Genomic DNA, 19,178 nt, shown 5'->3' on the forward strand with positions numbered 1-19,178 from the left:
GACGAAAGGAAATATGACTGCACAATTAGTGGTGATATTCGAAATATTTAACAAAGGGTTCGCTAGCAGAAAATTTTTCCCTAACAATCGCCGACAAACAAAATGGAAGTTTTAGCTAGAAATAAATACAATACCTTTTCTTGCGATATATCTAATAATCAGTGGCGTATTTGGAACGTAAGGGGACCTGGGCGAAGACCAGGTAACAATAGTATATTAATGCTATCGACCTTTTTTTTTATTTTTAGGCAGAGAAATTTTTCACCCCGAATAGACAGATGTCATCGTCTCTCGAAATACAATATCCTTTCTATTTCGCTGTCCATAGCCCGACACGTGTTCCACAGCCATCTTGTATTATCTCGCGCGCGAGATTGTGGGATCTCTCTTATGACTGGATCTAGTTTCAAGAACTCTCTTGAATCGATCGCGATTTAACCTCGTTTCAGTCGACATTAAAACGGTCGAGAGAGATCGCACCAAGGCATAGTCCCCGACCTTGTTCACAATCTAGATTGAAATGCTCGGTGCGAATGGGGTATAAGGCTCTAGTTTAGTAGTGTTACAGAGTATAATACGTATATTTTAATATATTTTTTAAAAGAAACAAAACTACTGAGAAATGTTACGTGTGTTTAACAAGGTTCGGAAAACTTAAAATTTTACCAAACGGGTTCGGCCGAACCTGTGCGAACCCGCTGAATATCACCACTATGTACAACGCAACGTTTGGCTATTGCACGAATCTGTTTGAAAAAGAACACGCAGAGAAAGTAAAATTTGTGAAATTAAAATCACGGACGTAGGATACACGAAAAATGACTAATTTAAAATGCCACAACTGATGACTGTGAAAAAGTTTAACGGCGGAGATTCTTTAATGCAAACAAAGCATAACCCAATGGCTACAGAGGTAAGACTCATCTCACCGCTATGAAATCTTATGTTCGAGTCCATAGATTCTCAAAAATTATCACGAGTGAACCGATTCTGATATATCAGGACTCGTTACTCATCCATCCGTTCCACTATCTGCATAAAATGTAAGTCTGCCGAATCTGTGATGGACACGAAAAGCCCTTCTTAGTGCCTAAAGGACAAAAGTTAAAGTTAATAATAATAATAATAATAATAAATACATATAATATTTTTACATAATTTGTTTCTTACACTATATCTTTAAATAATCAGACAAAAAGGACAATTTGCAAAAAAAAAAAAAATTAAAGAATTGTTTTTATTATTTAGGTTTATGATGCAAGCGCCTCTAGCGGTAACAGTTGGAAGGAATGACAGTTTGTTTCTGAGCGACGGAAGTGTAATCTTACTACCTCTTAAATTAAAAAAACAAAAATAAAAAGAAAGCACAATCATGACAGAGTAAGTTGACTATTCTCATTATTTGTATTTTAAAAAAGAAACAAAATGTAACTTAACGCTTGTGGGTAAATTGCAGTTCTGAATGAGGGGTTTGATCTTTCCCACATTGTATCCCCTAGAGTCTAGGGGTGGCCAACAAGCCACCCCTAGACTCTAGGGGTGGCCAACAAGCCAATTTTGGTCGATCGCTAGCGATGTCTTGACTTAATGTATTATATTTGTAACCGAACGCAACTGTATGCATGCAGTTATGACTCGACTCATAAGCAGTGAGTGCACTTCATACTGAAACAGTGTATAAACATAGTATGTATTTCACACTTCCCCTCCTCACTTAGACTATGCCTATGACAACAAGTCGATCGCGACACATTTTTACGATAAAAAGTAGATCTTATGTGCACAAAAGTTGGCCACCCCTGCCCTAGACGACAAAACACTGATGAGGTCACAAACACTTCATTCAGAGCTGCATTTATACTACAGTGGATGACGTTTTAGAGATGATCATGACATAAGGAGGTCCTGAACACTGTTTCAGTCGAATCAGGACTGGCTTTAAGCCAATTAGACCAATTTCTTCCAATTGGACCCCACGCTAGGACTTCCACGGTTAATGTTACCTTAGGTACCAAGATGGCGGCTCATCTCTAATTCCAGCAAGGAAACAGTGGGACGCACGTTTTAACCTAACCTAACCTAACCTATTCTAATAATTTGGTTGCTAATAATTATGATAATTTATTAGAATAGGTTAGGTTAGGTTAGAACGTGCGTCCCGCTGTTTCCTTGCTGGAATCAGAGATGAGTCGCCATCTTGGCTACCTAAGGTAACATTAACCTCTGAAATTCTTTAAAAGCTGGTTGTGTTGTTTATTTTGTTTTTTTAAGTTAAAAAGGTAAGATGTGAACTCCATATGAGTTATTTGCCACCCCTCCAGAGCCATCGGCACTCCTGTACAAGCAAAAAAGTCAATGGAACCATACCTGTATATGTGACTCTTCATTAGATATTTGCCTCCAAATATCAGTTTTTACTGTGAACCAGTATATTGCCTGTTCTCCATGCTTCGTGTTGGTTGAGGCAAGAAATAGCTTGCCTTGACTGACACTCCATGTGTAGTGGTGCACTTTGGTGTTTACTGTAACTCGCACTTCGGTACCCGTGTGGGGTGATCCCCACATCCTCTAAAACTATATAACATCAAGTATTCCACAGTCAAGTGGACTACTTAAAGCTGGCATAGTTGTGGGCTAAATAGTTAATGCAGAGCAACAGGACTCTTGACTGTGTGTCACCTGGAAGTAGGCTGATTTTGGGGAGCTGTATCTTGCAAAGGGGGTCATATATAGAGGTATGGTTCCTTTGACATTTTTGCTCCTGTGGGTATGGTCTACAGTTCTGATAAAGTCTAATTCGGACGTGTAATTGTACTGTTAAAAAGAAAAGCATGTAAATGTGTATAACAGCATTTAAATACTTAAATTGATAGAATTTAACAGTGTCATGCATATCATGCAGTTACATTACTATATTACATCAACAGTATATCTATATACCCTCTCTATTGTAAAATGTATTGTAGGCAAGGGTGCAAACTTTTTTGTAATTTAGAATCATTTGTGTGACAGCATATATTAGTTGAATAATAACTTGGGTACTTTTAGTACACAAGTTTTATTTAATTATTTTACTGAAAGTAAAATAAAAATACAGGTATGGCTCACATAACACAGTAGATACATTCTGCAAAAGTACTGTGTTATATGAATCTGTTCTATACGAAACAAAGGACTAATGCAAAACATAGGGTTATGTTCCAGAAGTTAACAAGAGTGTACTATTGTTAATACTTCACTCAAAAGCCTTAAATGATTTTCCAGTAACAGTTAATTTGAAACAATTTTTCCAATTAAGATTTTCAAACAGTGATGAGCTCTTAAATTTTAAAGAGGAATATCATATACATGGCAATTCGTATACGACCACATGACCAAATATGACGTAACAACATGACATAGGGACAATATAACAAAAAGTTCTTGGTTTTGTTAGTCTTTAAATGTTGATTTTGATTGTATACTTTGTAATTTTATGTATTTATCGTTACTTTTATTTCTATTTTATATATCCCGAGAATCTCTTTTGTTTAAAAATTATATAAACTTTTTCAAGAAACATCACCATTCAATTTAAGCATTCTGTCAATAAATATAGAATCAAGACCTAAAGAAGATCTCCAATTGAAGATTAAAAATGTTAGTCGAAAAAACTGTTTCAAATTAATTCTTACTAGAAAACAATTTAAGACTTTTGTGTGAAATATTTCATTCCAGTCCAATAAGTGATGTTTTATCTCTTTTAAGTATACTATTGTTTTTTATTACTAAGGGAAATATGTTTATTAAAGCAATCAATACTTTATTTCCAATCAATAATTAACTAACAAACACAATTAAAAGTACTGTTAATGTTAATTTTAGTTAAATGTTACAATCTGGTGTATTGAATGTTATATATACAACCCGGTGTATTCAGTAGTTGAATAATGAAGTTTACACTTAAAAATTGTGAAATTTTGTATGGAGGATTCCTAAAACCATGTTAGAGTGAAACTGGAAGCCATGTTGTACAGGGGACATCCCAAATTTTGAAACAGTGTTAGAGCAAAACCATGTCATATAAGGGATATCTGTACAAAAGCTACAGGTATATTTTAGTTTGTAGACCATTTCTTTTGAGTACCACATTGTTTTAGTGATGATTTACAATTGTACCATTTTCACTAAAACATCTAATACATATATTTTGGTGTTAGATAATTATTCTATACATTTATTTTTTTAAATATTTATATCAAGTTCAGTCTCATTTTGAATGCATCTAATATATTTATAAAGTTGGACCAATGATTTTAGTTTTATATCCATACTCAAGTACAGTAAAATTTTGGATTTAATGGACAAAATATGGACATAATACAGCTGGGTAGCCACAAAAGTAAAGACTTCATCTCGCCTCTCTGAAATTCCATGTTTAACCTCTGAAGTCTTTATTAGATTCTCAGAAATTTTCACAGGTGAACTGACTAATATATCGAGACCAGTCTCTCTCACCATCCATCTGTCCCACTATCTACCTGAAATGTAAGCCTGCTGATTCATGGCACTTACCAACTAATCCTTGGATTGTTTTGAATTTCAATGGTTTTTCCAATGCAGGGTTTGCTGTAAGTTCAAAATCAGAAGTTGGACATTATAAGTGAGGTGCATTGTGGTAAAATTTGATGGTTAGTCAGCATTAGATAGGCAGTAGTCATTCTGGAAAATAAACGAATAATTCTAATAAAACTAATCTTATTAAATTATCAATTATTTAATATTTATTATTATTTGTTGAATAAATTGTAGTTATTTGATACTTTGTTGCAAGTAAGTTTTGTTAGAAAATATAGCTGTGCCTGTTGATTAAAAATAAAGATTCTCTTATTCCCACAGGATAGAAGAGGTAAAAAATAAAAATTGAAAGCTAGACTATGGCCAGATGGAAGCATTGATCCATCATTGATGATTGCATGAAACCATCAATAAGTTTGATGCTATCACACAGCACTACATGGGGCAATAGAATTTGATGCATGTGCATACATTACTAAAGGTATATGCAGATGACATAAAGTGTGTTGCAAAAGTTTAGGTCCACTCCTTTCAGTTAAGCAAACACAACACAAACACATCTAAAGAAGCCAACACATACATTTATTTGTGAAGGTAGCAGAAATGTAAAAATAATATGACATCATTAAACTAGCATATTATTAGATGACTGTAAATGAATAAATACACAAAGTGACATAATCCATGTGTTGCAAAAGTTTAGTTCCACTGTTTAAAATTATGTATTATCATTCCAGAAACCACTCTTTTTGCACCCCAATGTCAAAAACACGATGAGGCATGCTGTCTAAAAGTCACAGGAGCACATCTTGACTTATCTCGTCCCATACAGAGGGGGTGGCTGTCTGCAGTTCTGCAACAGTTGAAAACTGATGTTTGTTGGCATACACCCTAGCGAGCATTCCCCAGAAGTTTTCCATGGGGTTAAGGTCACAGGAATTAACAGGCCACTCCATTACATGCACACCATTGTCTAAGAAACACTCCCATGTAGTGTGTGCTACATGGATTAGTGCATTGTTCTGTGGAATGTCCAGAATGGTCCTCCAACCCTCTCTCCAAATGCCATGAGGTGCATATCCAACAGTTCCTGGTACTCTGGCCTTCATATGCCCACTTGGAAATGCGATGTTAGTCTTCCCATTGTATCCAAATCTGGCCCAGTCCATTTCTGATCCTCGTCCTTATTTGGCATATGAAAAAAATCTTATTGTCCTCTCTGATGTCATGCTAGTAGTAACATCAGCCATCAGGACCATATAAATTAAATTTTTTAAAGTCACTGAATACTACTTGTCTCTATTTTGTATTCCAATTTGAATGTTCTCTAGCCCATTTTACTTTTGTTATCTTATGGTCTGATGTTAATCTGGGCTGACCTTTCTTCTTCTTGTACAGCAGTCGTCCGTTGAGACTTACAGCTCTTGATAGGGTTGACATGATCGTTAACCATTGGATCACATGCCAACTGTCTGAGTGATGATCCTAATTGTTTTAGGGTGTTTACAATCTGTCAAAGATGATGTTCACTGAGCGCTCGTGGATGTCCTGAACAGGGTTTTTGATTGTAATCCTATTGGTTACATACATAATTGTTCACCACGTTATGTGACCGATTAATCTGTTTTGCTATTGCCCTGTTGAACAGCTCTTGCTGCTTTAATGCATCAATCTTGCCTCTCTTATAGGCAGATAACACCTTGCCATAGCCCATGTTTCCATAAACATTATATCAAGCAAATCACACAACTCAAAGTTGCAACAGTATGACAATTTCACTCTTAACATGTATGAAATAGTTTGTAATGTTTAACTTGCAGGTTCATATTATTTCTCCTGGGGATGTGGTGGAACTAAACTTTTGTAACACATGGATTATCTCACTTTGTGTGTTTATGCATGTACAGTCATCTAATAATATGCTAGTTTAATGATGTCATATTACTTTTACATATTTCTGCTACCTACACAAATAAATGTATGTGTTGGTTTCTTTAGATGTGTTTGTGTTATGTTTGCTTAACTGAATGGAGTGGACATAAACTTTTGCAATGTACCTTATGTATATAAGTCATCTGCAGACACCTATCATCTGTAATTGTTAATTGACTATTTATAATACAAATTGGAATATTTTTGAATAGAGATGACCCATACCAATATAAGATGGCTGCCTTCAGAGCATTAGTAAAAAGAGCATTTATTCACAGTAGCAGAAGTGAAGACATGGCTAAAGAACTTAGGCACCTTGAAGATATAGCAGCCATCCATGGATATAATAGAAGCATAATTCATAAATTAGTCTGGAAGCTCCACAATCCACACACAAGAATTGGCAACAACATGGGACAAGCGGGATCTACTAAGTTTCCTGAGCAAGAAAATAACACAAATCGTATGTAACACAAAATCCAATACAATAAAAACCTTCATCATATACATAAAGAAATAGCAGAAGAGAAGGGGATCAAATTGACATACACAAGGACCCAGACAATATATGAACTGCTTAGAAATGATAAAGACAAGCTGAGTAACATAAGAGTGCCAGGGGTATACAAAATACTGATCAAAGATAATAGGTTTGATAAAGACTTGGTGTACATAGGATCAACAAAAAGGTTGCTACAAAAAAGATTAAAAGAACATAAATATGATACAGACAAAAGTAAAAATACCACAGCATTGACAACATATGCATCAGACCTGGATATACATGCTGACCTAGGGAATGCTACTCTTATAAAGAAATCATTCCAAACAGAGCATATAAGAGAATTGGAAAAATTGGAAATATACAAAGCTAGCAGAGCAGGAAACTGTATAAATTATAAAGACAACAATACTATATCATACGCATGGCAATATACATATCAGAAAGATCCACAACAAAATTGTCATCTTATTCATAGAATTTTCGGATAAAATATTAGTATGCAGACAGTGAATGTATATAAAGGAGTAGAACATAAATAGCCAAATTAATTTGCACCAAATAATTCGAACGCTTGAATTGATTGGCAGTTAATTTTTGAACTTTGGGCATTCCATTGGTAGAATATTATCGAACCTGAAGCAGATCTCGATAGAGATACGAAAACGTTTGTTCGTGAAAGTAAATATTATTATATTTTACTGGAAATAAAAAGGTTTTGAAAGGGCTAGTTATAAATTCCAGTACTTAATTGTGAAATTTTGATTGTGAAGAATAAGTTAATAAACTGAATTGTTGTGTATTTCAGATATTAATTCTTTAATAGCTAAAAAAAAAAAAAGTGTTAATGTTTTTCAAGTTTATTTTGTTGAATAAAATAAGTAATTTAATTTACAAAATAAATGTTTTGTTGCCATTTAAGATTAATTCATGAACATTTTATCCTTTCTGAACTGGCATTCATATGAAAAAAAAAATATATATATATATATATATTTTTTTTATATCAAATTATCAAATATATATATATTTGATAATTGTGAATAATTGCACAGTGACAAATGTAAGATATTTTATTTATTTCTTAATTAAGTGGAGTATTGGTGTTTGTTTTATATAAACAAAGTGATTAATTTCATGCAATATTAAATTTAAACCTAAATAAAATTGAATAGTAAGTAAATGTATTTTTTTTAATAGTGTACAAGATAGAAAATTAAAGGATTTGCAGATGAAAAATGCCAGTAATCAGAAATTATCAGAAGGAGGAGATAGAGATAGGTATTATTTTATTAGTTTTATTTTATATTTAATTAAATTTATATCTTAAAATATGAACAGACAATAAAAATATTTTTATAAAATTACCACAATATATTGTTAAAATACAAGTGAAGTGAAGGTGAGCTATAAAATCAACTTATTTTAAACTATTTTGTTTTGTTAAAGTATATTAATTAATAGTTTTAAATGTTATGTTATGATTTTAATTTTCCAGTTATGAAATAAATAAATAGTAAGTATTTAAAAAATTTCAAGCCATACAGTTGCTAAAAAGCTGACTAGACAGTTTATACATAATTTGATTTAAAATCTTTTTATCTTTATTTTAAAAATTACTTCACACTGACATTAAAATGGTTGACAAATTGTAAATAAAATAAATTTATGATATTTAATTTCATTTAAAAAATATTTTTATTTAGGATTTAATTTAATTTTTTTTTAACTTTTATCTATTTTCTCTCCAGAAAAAACATAACTACAAACATTCAATAACATTTTTTATTTAAGATGTAAAGGACTTGCTACAATTATTTCATAGAATCATGACATCTCAGTATTAATTAGGATGGAGAGATTTATTGGAAACATTTAATAATTAAGTTTTGATTATAATTATTTTTATTAATTATTCTTTTTTATATTATTATTTCTGAATAAAGTTCATTGAGAAAAACTGTGATCTTTTCCTGTGCTTTCCTTCAAACATTTATATTCAAGAGTATTAAAGTTCTCTTTATACACAGGCCACTTTTGTACGGAAATGAATTAATCTACTTATAACATAGCAAAATTACTATTTAATTATACTTGATAAAATCATAATGATTCATAAAATATGAAATATTTTAATCATAAGGTATTGATAACAATTTAAAATATAATACCTATACATAAAAATATTCACAATTTGGAAGAAACAATAAAATGTCTTTACATCCTGTTTTTCTTTCATGAACAAAAACATGAACCTCATGAACAAAACAGTCTTTACAAGCATTTGAGACTATTCATCTGCCTCATTATGTAAAAATGTTTAAAAAACACCCAGGTGGCACAATTACAATAGTCATTAATGTATGCAAACTCAAATAAATGTTTTATTTTGAGTTTGCGTACATCAGTAGTTTTTTGGTAGTTTTCATTCAACTGTATCACTTATCTTTTCTACGTCTGAAGAAAGACTTCCCATTCAGTGTCATCACTTTGTATATAAAATTTACTTATATTATATTTTATTTTGAATATGTAATAATTTAATAATAAATTTTCAAAATCTTTTATATTTACACAGTTCTCAAGAAAGAAAAATGAGATCTGTTATAAATCAGAAATTAGTGGAGAGCGGAGAGCGTGAGAGGTAATAAAATTTGTTCATTTTGTACATTTCTTTTTACTCATATCTTTTCTAGCTCTACAGAAAACTCTATTTTGACAAGACAATATAATATTTTACATCAATCAATTCATCTATTTTATTTATGAGTTAGTGCTAAATAATATCCCATAAATACCCTAATCTCTTCAGCCATCAATCCCAAATAATTTATTCAAGTCAGTCTATAGTGACTATTGTTGAAGTTTCTTTAAATATGAATTAAATGTTTGCTAAGTAATTAGAAATTCTCACCAAATTTTTTTCACTTATATAACTTAGTCTCATTCTTGCTTATGGAAAATCATTATCAAAAAGTAACAGGAAAAAATAATGTAGAGAAATAATTCTATGGTGATTCTGTCTAGAATAAACTCATTATATTCTCATTAAATCTGTATAAACTGTATATTCTCATTAAATCTGGGAAAAGATATTTAAAGTGTTGGGTATTAACTATTATTTAATGATGTCACAACCACATGGTCAAGATGGAGGAAGAAGTGATTACAACAGTATATATAATATATACATACTGTAGCAATAATTTAAAATGTTTTGTCGTTTGTAATAATACTTTATAACAACAGTTGGCAACCAGTGGTCTGTAGACCATTGATGGTCCACAAGAAAATTTAGGTGGTCCATGGAGAAATTTGGACATTGATCAACTGAAGGTTTCACGAAGCATTATGAAAGAAATGCAAAATGCTTAGTTGCTTTTTTTTACTCATTCAGGTTTTTTATTCAAATCTAAAACCAAATACGAAGTGACTGTTATCAATAAATAATGAACAATAAACAATATTGTGAGTGCAATCATTGTCCTTTGTGGAAAAGTGCTATGAATCCATAAACTTATTTCAAACAAGCAGCAATGAACTTTAGGCTTTCATTAATTTGTTATAATTAAACACACAAGTTTCATATTAATATAGTAAAATTAAACTTTTATGATCATTATTCTACAGATTTTGTATCATTTTAAAAAATTCATGATAGTCATCCACGGGATTCAAAATTGTGAGTTTAGTGGTCTGTGAGGTCAGAAAGGTTGCCGACCGCTGCTTTATAAGATTTGAGTTAAAGTTTAAAGGTGATGTAGTTATTGAGTGTAGACATTGAAGATAATGAATATTAATCATGAAATATCTAGTTTTTTTTTATTGCCATTTGTTCTCTGTGTAATCACATTTATTTTAAATCTTACACCTTAACAGAATTCACAAGAAAGAAGGAAAATGGTATATACCATAACAGTATCAAAAGCTGAAATCCTTTAATATAAACTGTGATACCAAATGCTGAATACTAGACTTAGCAAGAATTCTGCAACACTGAACATGGCTCAGATGTTGAAAAGCTACACCTTATATCAATAATTATCCGACACTGTTGATATTTAGACACTAACTTTGCAATGTGAGAAACTTCCCTTCAGTCTGTGCATGGAATGCCTTCACAGAATTGGACATATGCTATTGGCTGTTGCAGATAGAATGCTTTTGTTCTGAGGGATACATGCCTTTTATAGATGGAACTAATTTGCACAATTGTTTTCTCTGGTATGGTTAATAACATTGCAACACTATTAATACAGCATGCAGATCCAAGATCATAGGGTTGCATGGCATCAATAATTCAATTTTGACCAAAAGTGCAGATTCACTTCAAAATCAGTTCTACTTTAGGCTAAACAAGATATCCAATATAATTTGGGTAACATTATTCTAATTGGATCATGTTTGCAGCCTCCAACATTTATTTTCCACTCCATAGAATCATTTTACTGTTTATAAAGAAAATTCAAGGTTGATAATTATATTTTATAAATAGTTACAAATATACTATTATCTTTTCTCAACAACATTATAACAAAACGATGTTAAGTGAAGATTTTTTATTTAAAATTTGAAATGTTTCAAAATATGTTCCATTTCACTGGAAAAATTAACACTGTTCTGTTTCATTTAAATAATATTGATGATGATTTCTTCACATTTCCTTCAAAGAAAACTAACTAAAAATTATCTGTGTTATAAATTGCTTAATAAATTTAATTATAAGATTCTTATTGAAATTTATAAAATTGAAATATATTAGTTACTTGTCTCTGATTGAATATTTTTTTAAGTCAACAAATCATTTAAAAACTTCCTATTATTTGTATTAACTTAAATATTCTTGTTTGCTTGAATCAGAATTATGTTGAATTGAAAAATCAAGTAATTAGTTGTAGATGAAATTTAATAATTCAGTTTTCAAATCATTTCCTTTAATTGTTTTTATCATAACTTTTCCAAGAAAAAAATGCAAATCATTTTAGTTTATAATTTGTTTTGTAGCTATAAAACTGATAGAACAGTGAAAAATATTTTAGTATATATAAAATTACTTTTTAAAACAAAGAATAAACATCATTACTTACATCTTATCAATTTATGAACTATATAAATACTTTTATATTCAAAACTATATTCAGAACTTTACCATCTTTATATTCAGGTTAAAAGAATTATTAAGAACTCGTTTGGTTGAATGTGGTTGGAGAGATCAGCTTAAAGCTTATTGTAAAGGTTTGTGATAGTCTTTGTACTCTTACTTTATGCTAATAATAGAATATAAAAAATTCGAAAAAAAAAAAAAGTAAATTGTAATTGAAATTTGTGTTTAATACATTATTTGAAAAGATTTCTTCTGTTTTGAAACATTTGCAGTGAAAAATTAGAATGTGAATAAAATTTTTTATGCAATAGTTACATATTTTGGTGCAATAGAAATTATTGAAAGAAATTAGTTTCATTCATTTATTTTTATACTTATGTAAAGTTAGTACACTACATTGAATAATTCAAACAGTGATTTAAATAAATTATTTTTCAGATAATGTTAGATTTGTGAAATTTTTTAAACGTATTTCTTGGTTATAGAATTATATGTGGCCAAATACAAAACCATAATTTTCAGAATATGAATTTGAAAATTAGACCAATCTTTGATTGTTTATAAAAAATTTGCTATTTTATGTAATTGTTTAGAATTTTATATATATGTTTTTTATCTCAAATAGATTGTATTGTAAAATAATCAAAATACTCTATTCAAAATTTTGAAGTTTGTGAGATACTCTATTATTCACAAACTGCAAAATTTTGAATTAGCCACAAATGGTTTTATACCCATGATTTATTAATTGAACATTGTAGAGGGAATACAATGATGATTGAAACATGATGACCACAATATTAAGATTTCATCTGCTACTTAAAATATATTAGAAATGTTTTTACTTGAAAAATTATTTCTGCATTAGCTATTTAATGTAAAATGGAATTAACTTCATTAATACTGTATTTCCATACATATAAGAGCATGCTCTTATATGTGAAAGTCACTTGTTTTTTGAAGTTTTGAAACATATGTTTTGCTTTGCTTATAAGAGTGTATCTCGTATACATGAACTTGCTCTTATATGTATCAGGTTATTTTAGCAAGCCATATCAATGCAAACATAATGATACAGCATCTGTTTAGTAATATTGCGATAGTAACTATTATTAAAAATAAAAAGTTAAAAAAAATTCCAATGATATAAAAACTTTTTTAAAATAGGGAAGTTTTTAGATACTTTCTGGAATTTAGCATTGATTTTTGCCTCATCTATATCATGTTCTTATACACATATAAGAGCATGCTCTTCTATGTATGACAATACAGTAACCTTATAACACAATTAATTAAAGAAAAAATATGTTAAGCATTATTTGTTCTTGATACCGTACAAACTATGTAAATTTGTCTTGACAAATTTAGACAAAAAAATAATAATCTCTGTTTATCAGTTTTGTTAACTGATATGCATAGGTTAATTTTTTGTTAAAACACTAATATATACAGGGTGATTCAAAAGTCACAGAAATTTTAAAAAATTAATAACTCGCAAACTATTTACAGTAAGATGATGCAGTTTTTACGGAAATGCCTAGAAAGAAACGGGATTTTTTTATGTGTAATAAAAATTTTAGTACCAAAATAATTACATTTCTTGCCATAGATGGCACTTGATAAGATTACATAATTTGTGAAGTTGTTAGAGCATACTAAGGACATTTTTATTTTTTTATTCTTACGTTTAACAAATTTACGAATGATTTCAGTTTTTTACAGTGCCATCTATGGCAAGAAATGTAACTGTTTTGGTACTAAAATTTTAATTACAGATAAAAAAAAATCCCACTTCTTTCTAAGCATTTCTGTGAAAAACGTCATCATCTTACTGTAAATAGTTTGTGAATTATTAATTTTTAAAAAATTTTTGTGATTTTTGAATCACCCTGTATAGTAGATATATAGTAAGTAGGTTAATATAGAGTATGTCATATATATGAATGCTTCCAATATTCAGTTTACTTAATAATTTACAAATCATTTTATGTTATCTGAGATATTCTCATTTTGCATTACCTTGGTTACTGTGCTTTAAAATGGAAAGATTTATAATGAATAAAAAGTTATATAATAAATTATTAGCAAATGTTTTATTATATTACATAAGATTATGAGTTGTAATATACTACAGGATAGTATTTTGTAATTTTGTACTACATGATTGCCATTATTGAAAAACTTAATGTTCTCTTCCATTTAAAATTTAGTGTTGAATTGTATCTTTGAAAATATAATAAAGTTTTTATATTGTGAGAAACTTATCCTTTGTCATCTATTGTGAATGATAGGAAAAGATACATCAAATATTATACTTTAATAAATGTCTGATATTTATTCAAATATAATTTTGTAAAGATTAAAATTATATACATCCACAAGAGCCGAATTATTGGGCTAGAGTTGGCTATAATAAATAAATAATTAGCTTTGTAATGGGTTAGTCGTTATTTATTTAGATTAAAATTATATTTTGTAATTATGAAAATTCCTGAATTTACTAAAGTATAAGCAATAATATAGGAAGTTATACTTTTTTAGTCTATTATTTAGTTTATTATTGTCACTATAATTATAATTTGCAAATTTGTGGGAGTTTGTATTTTTTTACATATTATGGTAAATTCAAACTTCACATTATATATGGAGTATTCAAGATTTATGTCTATTTCTGTGTGTATTTTATAACATAAATAAAGAACATTTTCAGTTTATCTAATTGTTTTGTGTGTAAAGGAAGTTTTTGTTTTGAAGTGAAGGAATAGTCTTAAGTAATTAAAAAGATTTATAAATTTTGTAAATATATAACAGTTTTAATTTGTTAAATATTTCCATTATGTATATATATCTTAATTAACATCAGAAGTTTCTGTCTTATGTAAATCATTTCTTATATAAATTTGATTCAATATTATAACATTTTCACTACTATTTACTTACATTTAGGCTTATTAATATATTTATTTGCAATGTACTGTACTATGAAATAAACATTTAATTTATCTTGAGTTTTCTCATCCATAAACAAATATGCATTTGAAAAGACATTGTTTTTTGCACATACTTCATTGCTAATTTTTATGAATGGTTTAGAACTTATATTTGTTTTCAAACTTATGTAAGTTTGAAAACAAATATAAGTTCTAAATTGTTCATAAAAAGTTGAAATTTATATAAGTTAAGAGTTGTCAGAATTCTTTTTTCTTTGCTATTTAGTATATATTGTATCACTAGTAATCAGCTGTATAATACATACTAATGTAGAAATGAAACTTATATATACTTTAAAATTGTGTATATTTATGTAAATTTTTGAAAGTTTTTTGAAATAATACATTGAAAGATTTTCAATTATAGATATTGTAAAAGAAAAAGGAGTTGAAAATGTAACAGTTGATGACTTAGTAGCAGAAATAACACCAAAAGGACGAGGTATTTATAATTTAATATTAAACAAAAAATTTATATTAATCTGTATGCTTACATTTTCAGTTTCACCCATTAATATATGTGACTCTATGGATCAAATATTGAAAATATTATGATTACTAAACAAAATTTTTAGATTTCAATCATATATATTGTGTTTTAATTTTAGCATACTATAATATATATGCATACACTATACATAATTTTCATTTTTTTTTTTTTACTTTTTCCTTTCTGTGAGTCTAAGAGTCCTTTTTTTTAAGGCTTATTGTGGATTTGGCTAGGTTTACTTTATTGGTAAGTGGTTTACTTTCGCAGCTGAGTAGGGAATGTTTTATTACCCCATATTTAAGATCACTTAGTGTATCCACTGTACACATAGCTATGTGGGGTCGGGTATTGTCATGAGGCAACAAAACTTCTTTTGAGAAAACATTTCTATTGTATGCTGGACTTCAACTTGTTTACCAGCATGTCACTGTATCAAGCACTTGTCACAGTTTGACCCTTTTCCCTTTTCATGGAAGTGCACCAATATAGAACAGTTGACATAATGACTCCATATGCATAATCTTGAGTCAGGGAATTTGCCTCCTTGGCTGCCTTGTTGATTTTTTCTGACAATATGCTTGACTAAATGTAGCCATCTGCAGACAACAAGAAGTAATGTGGTGAAATACAACTTATGAAAAAGTGTCAGAATATTTTCAGGATCCAAAATTTCTCCCAAGCATACAAAAAATTTACAAAGTACAAAAAAATGATAGATAATTTTAATTTAAATGTTATTATTTATCAAATTTAGTTGCCTTACAGTCCTTAATTGTTCTTTATTATAAATTGTCCACATAAACAATTTATAATGAAGTTATTATTTATCACTTTTTATTTTAATAATTTTGATTGTGTAACAAAACTATTTCTGATTTATTTTTCCAATTTATTAATATTTTATAATGTTCAGGAAATTTATTAAGGGATAAATTTAATAAATATATACTTTTGTACACAAGTTATACAGGATTTGTTAATGAGTAAATAATAGCTTTTTTTTTCTCTTTTTCAAACCCACATAGATTTATGATTGTGGATTAATAACAGGACAAGCTGCTTTAATTTGATAAAACATTTTATTTTTAGTTTTAATAATTTGGCAAGTATAAAAATATATATATAACTGTTAATTAAAAAAAAAAAACTAATTAAAATGTTGGAGAAGCAATAGCATGTGTGCATAGTAAGTCAAATGCTGTTTAATTTTGACAATGTGATTTACTGTAAGGGACGTGAGGGTCAGGAAATTTGTACAAACTTGGTCAGGGAAAGTCATGGAATTTAAAACAAAACTTTGAGTAGGAACCCTGGATATACCAAAATATCATCATCAGAAGCCTTTATCCTGAATTTTTTGTTGAGCTGAAATGATATGTGCTTCTGCTGCATCAATTCTCTCACTCTGTAGTTCATAATGGTGCATCCAGAACTCATCTCCTGTCACAATTTGATGGAGAAAAACATCTCCATGAACATAATAATCCAAGTGCTCCTGGCTAATCATCTGCTACACATACTTGTGATCAACCATTGGCTACCTTGGGACTCATCTGATATACACTTTCCTATATCTGAAGTTATGCATAATATTGTATGTAGAGCCATATCTCATGTTGAATTCTGTAACAATTTCATCAACAGTAATTTGCCTGTAGTCACAGATTCACTGTTTGATCTGCTGTTTCACTGTCTCAATTTCCATGCAAACTGATCTTCCACACTGATGTTTTGCCTTCCATTTTGAAATCTTTCCACCCATTCGTACACTCTGGCCTAACTCAAGCAACTGTCTCCATACTGAACTTTCATTCTTCTGTACATTTCAGAAAGTTTTATTTCCTCTGACCATAAAAAATGAATGACACTTCATTGCTCTTCCATGAAGCTATTTGGTAGTAGAGTGGCTGTGTTGTATGAGCGGATGCATACCACTCAATTGTCATGACTCCTATATGTCATATTGTATGGAGACATTTTCTGTCCCACAATAAGATTTTTGCAGTGCATATATCTTCATGAATTTTAGATTAAAATTCCTGTTATTTAATGACTTTCCTTTGTATAAACATGTCACAATTATAGCCAATAAAATATCTACATTTCAGGAATTTTTAAAACATGCATTTTATAAACCAGATGACATGCTACTTTTTCTCAGGTTTCATTTTCAAAATATGAAATATATTGGTTTTGAATTAAGTTTATATTAATCATATTCAACTATATTAAAAGATTAAAGTAGCATAATGAATAAATATTTTTGTATTAAACATTCTGTTAATACTTTTTTGTGGATTTAAAAAAAAAAAAAAAGCTATTGGCTTTATTTCAGTAACATATCACACAGGAAATTGAACAGTTATTGATATAGGCTTTATTGATGGAAGAATAAAGCTTCCCATCAATAAAGCCTATATCAATAACTGTTCCCTGTGTGAGTGTGATATGTTACTGGAAAAAAGTCAATAGCTTTAATGTTTTTGTATGTGATAAAAATTACTTTACAAAATACAGTTAGGTTGGATGCATACTGATGCAGCAAAAATGTCTTTTTGCTTTCAAAAATAGACATTTTTATCATACATTACTAAAATGCTGAACTATATGTCAATAAAAGAATTAAAAAGAATACTGTATTAAGCAGTACCGTATCAACGAGAATGAATAAAGATATCTGATAGAAAACTTGCCAAGTGTCTTTGAAGAAAAAACACACAACATTAGTGTTTATCAAGTCTGAATTAAAAAGAATTTTAACACAGAAATATTGTTTGGTTCAATCTGCCTCTGTTTTTCCAAGAACTTTTGGTAAAGGATTTTCTTTGGTTCAATCTGCCTGAATTTTTGGTAAAGGATTTTCTCATAAAATAAGCATTATATTTTTTAAAATTACCTGCTTGAAATTGTGTGCATAACCAAAGAGGTTACATTCACCTTAAAAAGATATAATCTTAATTTTCTAATCATCTTCTAATATCCTAGTTATATGTTATAATATTTACTAATAATTATTATTTTTTTACAGAATTGGTTCCAGATTCAGTAAAGAGAGAATTATTACAAAGAATTCGTACATTTTTATCACAGCAGGCAAATTCTTAATAAAGAATTATCTAGAAAGAATGTTTCTTATTTGATTTGATGTTTTTAAATAAGCTGTTGAAAAAGAAACAAACAACATATATATATATATATATATATATATATATATAAACATATAATTTGGATTTTCCACAGATAGTGGATATTTATATTTGTGATGCAGTCATTTATTTTTTACTAAAGAACTTTTAAATTAAAAAGTAGTTTTTTTTTTTCCTATAACGTTACTGTTTATTAGCAGTTTGGTATTTAATATTATACAAACATTCTTGAGTGACAACTATGAGTGCAGATACATTTTTGAATAAGTTTCTAAACTTACAGATTTTATTGAGTACATCTAATATGCATGATAGTGTGTTCATGGAGCTTGGAATTTATGTTGTATTATAAAGTGTTTATAATAATAATAGTAATAATCTGTATTGAAGAATTCAATACTAGGAGAATCAAATAAACTTTTTAATAAGATAATTATACTTTATCAGAAAATTACAA

General features: G+C 29.1%; 1 protein-coding gene across 1 annotated transcript; it reads left to right on the forward strand.

Annotated features, from left to right (window-relative positions):
- The first annotated feature begins 1,258 nt into the window (after positions 1 to 1,258).
- Positions 1,259 to 18,701, forward strand: LOC136975427 (transcription and mRNA export factor ENY2-like). The gene is made up of 6 exons (XM_067270484.1): positions 1,259 to 1,380; positions 8,192 to 8,272; positions 9,570 to 9,635; positions 12,156 to 12,226; positions 15,453 to 15,527; positions 18,604 to 18,701. The coding sequence occupies exons 1-6, from the start codon at positions 1,373 to 1,375 to the stop codon at positions 18,678 to 18,680; spliced, it is 378 nt and encodes a 125-aa protein (XP_067126585.1). The 5' UTR covers positions 1,259 to 1,372; the 3' UTR covers positions 18,681 to 18,701.
- The last annotated feature ends 477 nt before the right edge of the window (positions 18,702 to 19,178 follow it).

The sequence above is a fragment of the Centruroides vittatus genome, unplaced genomic scaffold, assembly GCF_030686945.1.
Source record: "Centruroides vittatus isolate TY-2023 unplaced genomic scaffold, ASM3068694v2 contig_1089, whole genome shotgun sequence".
NCBI lineage: Eukaryota > Metazoa > Arthropoda > Arachnida > Scorpiones > Buthidae > Centruroides > Centruroides vittatus.

What these genes read in the sequence shown, in the direction of transcription:
- LOC136975427 (XM_067270484.1), top strand. An exon ending in GCTTAAAGCTTATTGTAAAG is followed by an intron (nt 12,227 to 15,452) that starts GTTTGTGATAGT and finishes TTTCAATTATAG; the next exon opens with ATATTGTAAAAGAAAAAGGA. An exon ending in AATAACACCAAAAGGACGAG is followed by an intron (nt 15,528 to 18,603) that starts GTATTTATAATT and finishes ATTTTTTTACAG; the next exon opens with AATTGGTTCCAGATTCAGTA.